At 43.2% G+C, this 13,460-nt stretch overlaps 1 protein-coding gene across 5 annotated transcripts in view; it reads left to right on the top strand.

The window, feature by feature from the left end:
* GRIA4 (glutamate ionotropic receptor AMPA type subunit 4) overlaps positions 1-7,819 on the top strand; it is a 225,312-nt gene extending 217,493 nt beyond the window's left edge. For 2 of the 5 annotated variants that reach the window (XM_083499397.1, XM_083499396.1), the window contains exons 15-16: positions 1,729-1,863; positions 7,385-7,819. In XM_083499397.1, coding sequence (XP_083355523.1) covers positions 1,729-1,863; positions 7,385-7,549 — 300 coding nt within the window. In that variant the 3' untranslated portion in view covers positions 7,550-7,819. Of the gene's footprint in view, positions 1-1,728; positions 2,000-7,384 lie in introns of those variants that run through there. The other 3 variants (XM_083499398.1, XM_083499399.1, XR_014525171.1) reach the window with 3 other exon arrangements.
* Positions 7,820-13,460: the final 5,641 nt, after the last annotated feature.

Below are 13,460 nucleotides of genomic sequence, written 5' to 3'. Positions count from 1 at the left end.
CATCTGGCAGTACCTCCATGTCAACTTGACTCCTGCCACTCCACATTTTAAAAAGGAAGGCCATCTCTCTTGACAGTGTTTTGCAAATCTAACAAGTTTGGAGGCAGATTAAAATGTTCCTCGCTTATCCCACTCCCCCTCCGCAACATGAACAACATGGAAAGATCTTCATCCTGCACCTGCCCAGCCATTAGTTGGAACATTGAATAATGCATCTTTACATTAAACTATTTCAGCAACTGAACTTGGTGCTCATCATGGTGTGCGAATTCCACATAGCTCAGAATAAAAAAAAAAATCAAGTCTTACTCTCAGCCTATTTTTAAAAAAGTGTTTATTACTACAGGCATGCTTGGATAAATTGCTTAATTAGGAGTATAGCAATGGGTGGTATAATGTCAAATCCTTTAAAAAAAAAGTCTAAAGCATTATGATGTACAATTACATGCATCTTTCTTAAATCCTGAAATGTCAAGTGTGCAGTCTCGTGTTCATGCCATTCGCTCATTCAAATCAGCAGTGAATTTTGGCCGCACGAACTCGCAGGATGGAAAGCATCCACCGATTTGAAATGCTTACTTAACACTAAGATTAATGTCTTAAATTAAAAACGTAATGGATTTTTTAAAAATTACGTATCTAACAATTTACCGCATCAGCACTGCAGGCCCTTAGTGAGGAGATGTCATAGCTCATTGGCAGAGCATCTCTTTTGTGTGTAGAAGATCCCATGTTAAATCTCTGCCATGGTAGGACTAAGAGAGAGTCCTGTCTGAAACACCTGACTACGGCCAGTCAGTGCAGAACACTGACCTAGGTGGACCAAAAGTCTGAATCAGTACAAGGCAGCTTCCTCTGATAGTAACAATAAGTACTTTAAACAACAACCCTGAGAAAACCAGGCAAGCCAGTGGTCCCGATCCAGAGAATGCTGCTACGCTTGTTTGTGGACTTCTGCAGATGCAGCAAGACTGTTCCCTGAATTTCCAACGCTCCAGGCCCCTCTCCCTCTCCACCATACTGCAAGCGCTTCCCAAACCAGGCAGCTTTCTCCTTTATCAGTATAGTAGGAATTGAGAAGGCTGTTCTTCGTGAGGAAAGACTCGTTTGTCTCCTAGCATCCTACACAAGGCTCAGGAGCTGTGACAGGAAATTTGTTTGCCTGAATTTTAAAAAGTGATTTAAATGTAACAGACATTTAGCCTTTTATTTAACCAGCAGTTGGAAGACCAGTCTGGTGTTTTCTTTTCCAAATAAATATATCGGAGCATATTTATCCTAAAAGGAGCCATGCCATAGATCACTTAGGCTACTTAATGATCCTCTAACGACCCCGTGTTCAGGCCACCATTAAACGTCAAGTCGAGAGAGGATAGATATGCTTTATTGACGCTGCGGTTAATTGTGGTAGACTATTTCACCGCCGTTCATTACCGAGGGGCTAATTGCATCCGAAAGTATTGGTTAAGCACATGTAATCTTTCGTAGCATTTTGCTTCTGAAAACAAATTGTTTGCTTATATACGTATGTTTGTTTTGCAAGCCAGGGCAGGCCAATTATCTCGGAAGACGTTTGTCAGTGCCTGTCTTCCCCTTCTCCCTTTCCCCATGTATTTCAATGAAGCCGTCGCTTATGCCTCTGTACTTGTACCGTACTGTTTTGTTTGTTTGCTCTCGGGCCGCCTCGCACCTCTGATCTGACACGCACACCCCTTTTTGTTTCCCCAGGACAAGACGAGCGCCCTGAGTCTCAGCAATGTTGCGGGCGTCTTCTACATTCTGGTTGGAGGCCTGGGCCTGGCTATGCTGGTGGCTTTGATAGAGTTCTGTTACAAATCCAGGGCAGAGGCGAAGAGAATGAAGGTGGCAAAGAGTGCACAGACTTTTAATCCAACTTCCTCGCAGAATACCCAGAATTTAGCAACTTATAGAGAAGGTTACAACGTATATGGAACCGAGAGTGTTAAAATTTAGGGGTAGGACTTAGGGCCCTACTACAGTGAGTGGCTGGTGCATCATCATCTTGTCATGCGGTCTTGTGCCCTGTCTGTCCAGTGGTGGTAACTGCTTGCTTATCGAGAGAGCTTCCTCTTTTGGAAAAACAAACAAACGGTTCGGTTAATTTTGGCTGCAGATGTTTAGTATACTTTCCTATATGTTGCTAATAGACATCTGCATTGCAAGGGGTGGTTTTTTTGGTGCTTTTTTATTTTAAAAAATGCATCAAGATATATATAGAGAGAGATAGAAATATATTGGATACAATGGGTTTTAAAAATATATATTTTAAAAATCTGCAGGGACGTCTACAGCCTCCCAGAGTGACTGGGGAAACCCAGCCAGATGGGTGGGGTATAAATAATAAAATTATTATTATTATTATTATTATTATTATTATTATTATTATTATTCGAAATTTTAGATTTCATGGTGAACATTTATAATTCTGGATGAAGGATGAGGCCAAGCAAGATCCTAGGCAGACATAAGATAAGATGGTTTTTCCAAAAATAATTCTAGGTGCTTTATATATGAAGGAGGATCAAGACTCAGGCTTGGTGCACCTGGTTTTGAGGAAGTCGCTTTCTTCTGTTCTTGGATGTTCTCTATAGATAGTCTGTTCAGTGAGTTCTGGCCCAATCCTTTCCCTGCTTGTTTGGGAATACGTTCCATTGGAATAAGTTTGTAACAAATTTGAGGAAGGTGATGCCTCAGGATGTGGTGACCGCCACTTCAAAATCTTTAAAAGATTAGGCAAATTCATGGAGGATAAATCTATCAAAGGCTACTGGTCAATAAGGCTGTATGCAGCCTCCAGGATCAGAGACAACATGCCTCTGAAGACCAGCTGCTTGGGAGCAGCAACAGGAGAAGGCTGATGTCTTCATGCTGTGCTTGTGCATATCCCAAGAGGCAACCGATTAATAAGGGAAATAGCATCCTGGACTAAATGAACCTTTGCTCTGGTCCACATGGACCATTCCTTTGATCCAGCAGGGCTTCACATTGTTTTTCTTTAAAACAACAAAAACATCTCCTTAATAAATGTGGCTTACTTCTGAGTCTACATGCATACGATTGTGCTGCTAGTTAGTTTTACTGCATTTGCAAGAAGACTTTCCCCCCAATGAGCTGAAACTGATGTGCCTCGCAGCATGCAGTTTGGAAGGCCACGGCAAAATTCTTCAGTACAGGGTGGCAAGCTAAACTGCAGTTTTTGCTCATGGAAAAAGAGTGCCCTGTTTGTCACAGGCAGGAGAGCTACTCAGGACTGAAGGAATGAGAGTAGCTGCTCTTAGGAAAGCATACAGGTGCACTGATTGTCTTCTTTCTTATCCCCCTTCATCTTTGAGCCAGAAATATTTAGGATTGTCAAAACTGTGGTAAGGTACAAATGCTCAAATCCTACATACACATACAGTTGGAAATACGTTCCATTGAAGTCAATGGGGCTTACTTCTGAGTAGATGTGCATAGTAGGGTGCTGATCATCAGAAGGTCCCAGGCCAGGTTACAACCATTTAAAATTCAGGATTAAAACAGTTAAAGCAAATCACAGGAATAGGGTGGGTCCTAAAACACACATATCTCAGTACAGTCATACCCCGGCTCCCAAACACCTTGGGAGTCGGACGTTCCGGCTCCCGAACGCTTGAAAACTTGAAGTGATTGTTCCGGTTTTTGAACATTCTTTTGGAAGCCAAACGTCCGACGGTGCTTCAGTGGCTTCCGATTGGCTGCAGGAGCTTCCTGCAGCCAATCAGAAGCCGCGCTTTGGAAGTCGAACATTTCGGAAGTCGAACGGACTTCCAGAAGGGATTCTCTTCGACTTCCGAGGTACGACTGTACACCTTAATAATACTCACAAGACCAGTGATATGGCAATTTAAAACAAAACAAAACACAGAGTAAACAAAGTTTAGGTGTAAGCCTGTAAATGTTAAGTGTTTTATTTTGCCACCTCAGACTTTAAAAAGAAAGACATTCTATTTATTATTTTTATTTTTATTCATGCAGTGCTGGCGCACACGGCACTGCACAGCAGGCAAAGTGTGCCTGTCAAATAGCAGGCCCCTGCCCCAAGGAGACAGCAGCCAAAAGGCATACAACAGAACCATACAATGCAGAACAAACACAGTATGACCAGAGATTGGCGTGTGGTCACTGTAGCTGGAGAGCACCGAGAAATAGGTGGGTTTCCAGGAGGGAAGTGAAGAAGACGTGGGAGGGGGCTTGGTGCACATGGAGTGGGAAAGTATAGATTCCCTTTCCGAAAAGGTTTCCTTGCGCATTTGTCTGTTACCTTTTGTTTCTGACAGAAACAATTTAAGAGGGAACGTGGCTTTCAAAACCTTTCTGTGTTCTTGAAAGTTTCCTCTTTCTGTTTCTCCAGCAGCAGGTCCACTTGTGCAAGGTAAAGGTAAAAAGGGACCCCTGACCATTAGGTCCAGTCGTGACCAACTCTGGGGTTGCGGTGCTCATCTCGCTTTATTGGCCAAGGGAGCCGGCGTACAGCTTCCAGGTCATGTGGCCAGCATGACTAAGCCGCGTCTGGCGAACCAGAGCAGCGCACGGAAACACCGTTTACCTATTTATCTACTTGCACTTTGATGTGCTTTCGAACTGCTAGGTTGGCAGGAGCAGGGACCGAGCAACGGGAGCTCACCCTGTCGTGGGGATTTGAACCACCGACCTTCTGATCGGCAAGACCAGGCTCTGTGGTTTAACCCACAGTGCCACCCACGTCCCATTTGTGCAAGGTGCTAAGCCATTTTTAACGCACGGCAGCAAAAAGCACACAAACTCACTTGCTGGGAGGAGGAATTATGTGGCGAAACCCAGATATTTTTCATGAGGATTTTTACATAGAGGACACTGGGTAATGTAGTGAATGACATCCTTCATAACCAGTTTACATGAAGGCTGTTCCAAAGGTAGCTTCTTAAGAGTAGCTAGACAGAAAGGCAGAGGGCAAATTGATTTTGGCCTTGCAAAACAAGCTGGCTTCTGCCCAAAATTAGACTTTTTGCAATAAGGAGAGTGACAGAGCACACTATCTAACCCTCCTATAAACAGTTCAGAACAAATAACTCCATACAAAGACAATGTCTTCTTATCTCCCCACAAACCTCATTTAAACAATTCAGGAAGAATGCCCAATGAACACGCTGTCCGGAAGCAACCTTTGTATCATATAACCTCTCTAATTAATGAAACAAAAAGCACTTTAAACTCCCACCCCACCCCTTGCTTCATTTATAACTAGGATTATGTAGAATTCACCTGTCCAGTAATGAATAAGGCGCCAATGGTTGGGTGGTTCCATCCTTTAGCAGAAACATGTCAGTTTCCTTAGTCTTTCCCTGGTTAGTAGCTCTCTATCTTTCCATGTTCCTCGTGATTCGGTGTTTCTGTTTTAAATGGCTTTTAATCTGTTTGCTTGTTTTCACCTTTGTACGCTACTTTGAGATTTGTGTTAAAGTAGGTGATTACTGAAACACCATAAAATGAATGTATTAAAGCTTTACTCAGGTCTCAGGCAAGAAAAGGATGTATCTGCAGCCAAGTCCAGAGGTTCCCCTATTCTCAAAAAGCAAAGAGATATGTCAACCATGTTCCTTTTGTCCCACATTTTTGTCAACTATCTGTTTTCGCTCTGTTCCATTTTTCAAGGTCGATTCAGGAGGCTTCCCCCTGAAGCTAAACGTTTCCCTCCAATGCTCTGCATGCAAAGTCAAGGAGGGTCACTTGCTCATTTGTAGGCACCACCCAATGCAAAAAAAAAAACACCCTTATAGCTGGTGCTCTCAGGACAATCTCAGTTACTGCAGAGGAGTGGGATCAGTGGCGTAGCGTGGGGGGTGCAAGGGGGGCAGGCCGCACCGGGCGCAACATCTGGGGGGGCGCGCTCGCTGCCTCCGGAGTCGCCGAAGAGCCTCGGGCGCAGGCTGTAGCAGAGCCCCATGTCTCGCGGCGCCCAGCTGAAGGCGCCCGGCAGGCAGCGGCTCTCAGCACTTGCCGCGGAGGACGCGCCAGGCAGCCCCTCCTCACAGCCCCGCCTCCGCCGCTGCTGCTGCAGCTGCTGCGCCGTTGCATTTTCCTCGCCTCTCTGCCCCCCTCCTCCTCCAGGCAAGCGGCGTCGTTTGGGCAGCAGCGCCAGCGGCAACTCGCAGGTTAGGGGGTAGGGGGGGCGCAAATTACTTGCGTTGCCCCGGGTGCTGACAACTCACGCTACGCCGCTGAGTGGGATTGTTTTAATCCACCATAAATGTCCTGCTTTGGGCCTTGTGCGTTTGTGTGTCTGTGTTGCTCTTGTCCCATAATATGCCACGTGTAGCCACGTTATTGCCACGATTTCAACAAATAAACTCATTTTATTGGAGAGTTTGGCCCTGGCCCAACAAAACTTAGTGGTGCCAATGTCCCGTTTCAAATCAATGGGCCTTTAAAAAAAAGAAATTGCAAAGAATGAGATGCTTCTTTCTAAAAGAAAGCCTGCCATGGATTGGGCATTCTGAAACTTCAGACCTCACCCCCAATAGGATTCCAGCCCTGGAGTGCAATTCTATGCATGTTTGCTCAGAAGTAAGTCCCACTGAGTTCAGAGGAAGGGCGGTTAGTCCCAGGCAGGTCTAAACCATTTTTTTTTATTTAAACAGGCCTTTGAGACAGATTTTGAATTATGCACATTATGTATATACATTTTTTTTTACAGCTGTTATTTTTATTAGCCTTTTAAGTATTTGCAACTTGCCTTAATTTTAACCGAAAGGAAATCAAGGTAGAAGTGGAAAGGAAGGGAGGGAGGAAGAATTTGGCTAAAGTCAAACACTTTTAAGTCCCATTTATTTCTGTGGAGATAAGCATATATTTGGATTTTGTTTTCATTTAAATCAATGGGGCTAAAAGGGTCTTCACTTTGGCTGGATTTTCATTTACGGTAAATATACAGAAAGCCTGTAACTTTTTTTTATTCAAAAAATGCAGTAAACTAGATAATATCAGCCTTGACAAGATTTACGAGCTAATTTGTGAGAAAATTCCGAGCCTTACTGCTATCATGAGATTGATTCCTAGTAAAACTGGGCAAGTGAGTAACATTTTACACTTGCCCCTAAATTTTAACAGAACGAGAATCTCCGGTTTGATCTCTTTTAGAGCATTGATTATTATTATTATTTTTTTAAAGAGTGTGTTAAATGCTCTTATATCTATATCATTATATAAACAGTTAACGTGATAATGCAGATGTCTACACCTAGATATTTTTGGTGTTTGCTGTGCACTGGTTTTACTGGGGAACAGAAATATTGTAACACTTCCTTTCTGCCTTCTCCTTTTTCTTCTCCCTCTCTCCCTTTCTGTCCTTTCTCCTGCCTCCCAGCTGACCTTTTCTGAAGCCATACGAAACAAAGCCAGATTATCCATCACAGGGAGCATGGGAGAAAACGGACGCATTCTGACTCCCGACTGCCCAAAGGCTGTACACAGTGGAACTGCAATTAGACAAAGTTCGGGATTGGCGGTAATTGCATCAGACCTACCATAAAAACCAAAAAAAAATCCGAGTGCCTTAATTAAACTGTGTCAGTGACTGACGGGAATACAGCATGGACTGTAACACGACACGGGGAAATGTCATTGATGAACTTAGAAATGGGCTGAGCATGGGAAGGGCATCCTGGCATGCCAGACATCAGCAGCAGCAAATGTGTGTGCATGGTCTCAGCTCGGAAACCCAAACTCAGATTTTATATCAGGAAAAAAAATCATAATTTAGTTTTGTTGGGGGGAGGCGGGGTTGGGACAGGAATATTAACAGTGACAAATTTCACTTGAGCGGACTTTAAAAAAACAAAACACCAACTAATAGGACTTGCCAATTTAGCGCATTAAAACTGTGAAGAATACACAAGAGGAAAAGGCTACCTTTTGGTCTTTGTCTAGGCAACGTGGAGAACCAACTGCTATAGAAGTCAATGAACATGCTTACCTGTGTTTCCCGACGATCAACATTATACAGTGGGAAGACTGTCCGGCTGTGGAAACAAGTCACTAAACTGTGATAAGAAAATAAATATGTAAATCCTGTGAAAAAATAAAATAAAAGAAATTAATTACTTTTTTCTTTGGGGGAAAAAAGAGGAATATTGAAACATGCTTGCTTTTTAACGGATGTAAATTCAGTAGAGGACAACACAATTCTTTTTTCTAACCATCTTAGGGAACAATTCATTGCAATAATTGATATAAAATGTCATCACTGTAATAAAATTCAGAGACTTTTTTTTTATAAACATTGTTGGTCATCCTCATTCTGTCCCATCATTCCGTGTTCCATGGATTTGCATCTGTCTAACTACAAGAAACCAACAAATAAGTTTAGAGAACACCATCAGTCTGCAGTATAGAATCAAAAGAGACTACGGGTCACTCATGTTACCGATATTATTTATAATCTTGTTCTGTGTAAGAAACTGTGGTTTTTGTACCCACCAAAAAAGAATAAAACAACAACCATTCTTTTAATACCTGCTGACCTGGAGTTGTTTTCTGACTATCAGGAATACTGTTCCCAACAGGTCAATAGAGCTGAGGTCAAATTGTATTTGAGACAAATTTGCATTCTGATGCCAAGAAGTGTGGCTGGGCTTGAGTTTCTGGCCAGAGAAGCAATGGACTGTTCTTGACTTTGCTACTGGTTCACTCCAGCATAATAATCATATGTACAGCAGGCAGGGATATATGTATCCTGTGCTTTAAAAATAAATCTCCTCTGAGGGAATCCAAATCCCGCAACAGCAAAAATGTGTGATTCTGTATCTTGCATACATTATGCAAGTTATGCTTGTGTGCTTGGTGACTCAACTATTGCACAGTCTATTCAGCTTTTTTCTTTCTGTTTTGCATAATATATTCTGCTTCTGCTTGTCATGGGGGAGGCTTTGTAAGGCACTGAAGCCCACCGCCGAGCACTGGAAACTATGTTCAGCAATTTCCCTGGCTTCTGAGCTGTCACAAATCACAGTCCACACCCTGCTGAGGATCTGGTCCCTAAACCACTTTCTTGGCTTTTGGCTGCACATCTGCAGGATTCCATCATACACAAAGCCCCAACAGAAGGCAGTCAGTCACAAAGTAAGACTTCTAAATGGACTCTTGGTCTATTTAACCCAGTATTGTCTACACTGGCAGGCAGTAGCTCTCCAGGGTTTCAAGCACGGGTCTCTCCCAGCCTGGAGATGTGGGGGATTGAACGTGGAACCCAGGTGCTCTACGACTGAGCTGTGGCAGGCAGGTGGCAGCTACTAACAGCCAGGGACTGTTGTGAAATTTTGGATTTATGTAAAACATTCACAGTTGATGTGTGGTCCCTTGGTTGCTTCTATCCAAGACTCGGGGGAAAGGATTTTTTCACTTTACTGTGCTTTCTTTCTTTCTGGCCACACAAACACTGCTTATTAATGGAATGGGTTGGTTGCTTTTGTCATTTATCCCAAGACAAGCATGCATGCAAATTGGGACTGGATCCATATTTCCTTCTGCTACAGTTTGAGCTCAGTTTCCCTTGCTATCACAACCTACTTGATGGACATATTGGTCAGTGACTCAAATACTGATCTGGTAGTCTGTCTTGATTCCCTATGGTTCAGAAGGGCTACCTATCTTTTCTTTTTTTAAAAAAGGACCAAAGGTACATTGATTCAATTAAATGTGCATTCTGCAACTTATAAAAACACACAGAGAGAGACTCAGTCTTAGGGGAAGGAAGATGGGTTGGTTGTCAGTCAATCAGCAATATGAGCAGCCAGATTTTGCTGGAAATTGAGAACTAGCTTCCCCAGTCCCCAATCCAGGAAGGGAAATTGCACATCTAAACAACATGCACTTATGCAATGGATTTACTACTCACTTTGTGTACATCTGCATGCACCGTTTTTGTGTTCTATTTGTAACAGTTTTCCCGTCTTCTCACCAGCAAATCCGTAGCTTAAGGAAAGGCTGTGCTATGTCTCTCAACACAAAATGTAGGTGCCACCTAATTCTCTTATTCGATTATTGGGGTAGTATGAATGCCCTCTGCCCTTCCAATCCCGGCCACCTGGTCTAGCAGAAAAAGAGCATGGGTTGAAGGGGATCCATGCCTTTCTTTCTTTTCCCTTTGTGCAACCCAAGGAAGAACTGTGCTGTTAATAAATCCTGCATTGGGCTAGTAATATCCCTGCAAGAATATTGGAGTATGAATAATGAACTCTGATGCCCAATTCAGGATCTCCCCACCCTTCCGTTTGAAGAATATAGAGCCAAGTTTCTTAGGAGACCCACATGGTTTTACATTCCCAATGCTAATTCTCCAAGACAACTAACAGCAAGTTCAGTCCTTACATCCAAGCCAAACCCCCAGCTATTTCTGCATGTTGTTGTTGGTACATCTCGTAATGTCCAAATGAAAAGACTTGTGCAGACTGTAGGTCTTCATGCTGTTTGTGAAACCTTCTGCAGGATGGAATGCTACGTTCCAGAATGCCGAAATGACAACACATTCAGCTAGCAGTACTTCTTAGAAGCACCCAAAATTACTCCAAATTCTGTCATCCCAAGACATAAAGAAACATGCAGCAGTTCTAACAAGGGACACTGAAAAACAAAACTTTGGGGCTGTGAAAAACTTTTAAAGGTGTAAGATTCCACCTCTCCAAGACCACCTCTCCCTTTGCTTGCATGGATAGTTGTCTGGAGGCAGAGCTACACCCTTACACCAAGCCAGGTTGGTCAGAGGGGTGGGCCTCATTGAAGAAAAAAGCAGTTTGGGAAACAGATATGGAGAGCAGCATGATAGGCGGCACTACACAGTACAGGAGTGGAAGAACTTGATACAGGCGTGCCATTTTCGGGCTCCACGTAATAACCAACTGTTTTGGTAGCATCATTAATATATTTTTATTCAGATCACAAGATTGCAATGTCACACGAGCAAAGTCCATAGCAAGCCATCTTACAGACACAAAACTTTAGAAATTATGGTTATGATGTATTTCCATAATGGCAGTCCATTCAGGTAATTAGTTTTATTTTTACTCAACAAAATGTGAGTTCTCTCTCTCTCTCTCTCTCCGCCGCCCGCCCCCCCCCTCCCCGTGGAAACCCATTCTGGAAAACATTTGTGGATGACAATAGTTCTTTCATGTTTTATTGTAAAGATGTATGAGAGTAACAAATGAGCCAGACCTTCTGCTGCTCTCAGCACAAACGCAGTGCCTCAAATGTTGTGGTATTAGCCCTCTAAGGCCACTGCTTGCAACATCTGAAAAAGCAAAACAGGACATGCTCTTATCAAAGTCTTTGGGTCAGAGAAACACTCCTCAAATCCATGCAGCTGCTGGTATGCACACATCAACAACTTTGGAATTAAAAACTGCTTCTGATGCTGCTATTTTGTGTTTCTGTACAGTGCTGCAAATTTATAACAAAAGTTGTTTCCATTTTGAGCTAAATCTTCCTCACCTTCTTTACACTGAAGGGTGAAAGGATATGCTATGAGATTCCTTGGAAAATGGGACTTTTCCATACTTTCTGCATTTGCATACTGCATTTGCAGTATAGGTCAAACATACAGTTGCTACCACTCTAGCTACTATTTGATTTTGATATAATATTAATAGTGTTCTAAAACCTCCCTGCAGAGCAGTCAAGTCCTTGTTTAGGAGACTTACAATCTGCATTAGACTGAAAAGAGATAGCAGTAGTTAGGGAATTACAAGTGCCAGGAAATATATTGCATGTACCACAGATATACTGTCCAAACTGGGGTAAAACTCTGTGGCAAATCCTTCTTTCCTGGTATAATAGTTGGGATCCTTTACCACTAGACGATCTGGGTCCATCAGTCGTTCCAGTTTGGTCCATGAGGCCTTTTTTTTTCCACCTGTCAATCAGCTGAGGTTACTACAATGAATGGGTGCTGTCAGCTGATGGGCTAAATTCAATTCTGTGTGGGCTGTGGATGCAGCCAAGGCAACAGGATTTAATCCCCCTCCACCCAGAAGGTTAAACCCTGCTCAGCTCAGCAAGAGTCAATACGAAACCTTTCCTAAATCAGAAAGCCCGTGACGCCAAAGGTTTCACCACCCGTGCCTTATTCCATAGAGCAATTTATGGGATGTGAAATCTGTGGTCCTCCAAATGTTGCTGCACTACAACTCCCATCAGCACCACCCAGCATGTCCTGTAGTCCGGAATGATGGGAATTATAGTCCAGAAGCATAATCCCTGTTTAAAACCAGCTGCACTGGTTGCCAGTTGGTTTCTGGTTTAATTCAAGGTCCTCACCTTACTGCTTATAGCCCTAAGCAGCAGAGGACACCCTCTTAGTAGTTCCACCTCCCTAAGAAGTTCAGGAGCAGCATCCCTCTGTTAGAAGATGCAATGCGTAGCCTGGGTCCTGGGCATGGTACAAAATAAGAGATATTATATAGTGGAGATGTGGGGAAGATGAAAGAGAGTGACTCAACACAAGTGGATGAGGAAAAGATTGGGGAGGACTTGGGGGTAGATCTGGAGACACGCAGAGAACATCATGTCAAACATCACAAGATGCTTGTAGTTTGTCCAGCTTGTTTTATTTTCATTTTTCATTTGCTTTATTTGTATATATAATTTTGTGTATCTGTGCATTATAATATTTGTAACATACGTGTTCTGTCAAGCAATATGTATATATGGGGGATGTGATTTTGGGGTGGGTGGGGAGGAGCAGGAACAAGGCAGTCATTTCATTTCACTGCAGCAACATCCCTCCCCACAAAAGAAATGTGCAGTTTAACATATTTCAGGTTCTTATGCCACTACCTAGTTAATGACACAGACAGTGGCATGAAGTGGAGAACGCTCCATGTCAGGATGTCAGGAACAACGCCAAACTGAACGACACATAATTTCCTCAAATTGCATGCTAGATTTAAACTTTTGGATAAATCCAAGCAGAGCCTGATAGGGAAAGGCTGCAAAGGCTGTTTCGAGCCACTCTGGACAAGAGCTCTGTTCAGCTCAAAAGCCTGCTAGTTTAACACTACCGAGACAAGTGCTTATAATAAATAAGGTAAAAAAAGTAAAGGTAAAGGACCCCTGGATGGTTAAGTCCAGTCAAAGGCAACTATGGGGTGTGGCACTCACCTCGCTTTTCAGGCCGAGGGAGCCGATGTTTGTCCACAGACAGCTTTCCAGGTCATGTGGCCAGCATGACTAAACCACTTCTGGTGCAATGGAACACCATGACGGAAACCAGAGCACACAGAAACACCATTTACCTTCCTGCCACAGCGGTACCTATTTATCTACTTGCACTGGTAGGCTTTGAACTGTTAGGTTGGCAGGAGTGGGACAGAGCAACGGGAGCTCACCTTGTCGGGGGGTTCTAATTGCCAACCTTACAATTGGCAAGCCCAACAGGCTGTAGTTTA

This window comes from Podarcis liolepis, assembly GCF_965112155.1.
Source record: "Podarcis liolepis genome assembly, chromosome: 4".
Lineage (NCBI taxonomy): Eukaryota > Metazoa > Chordata > Lepidosauria > Squamata > Lacertidae > Podarcis > Podarcis liolepis.
This window is presented reverse-complemented; position numbering and strand designations above follow the sequence as displayed.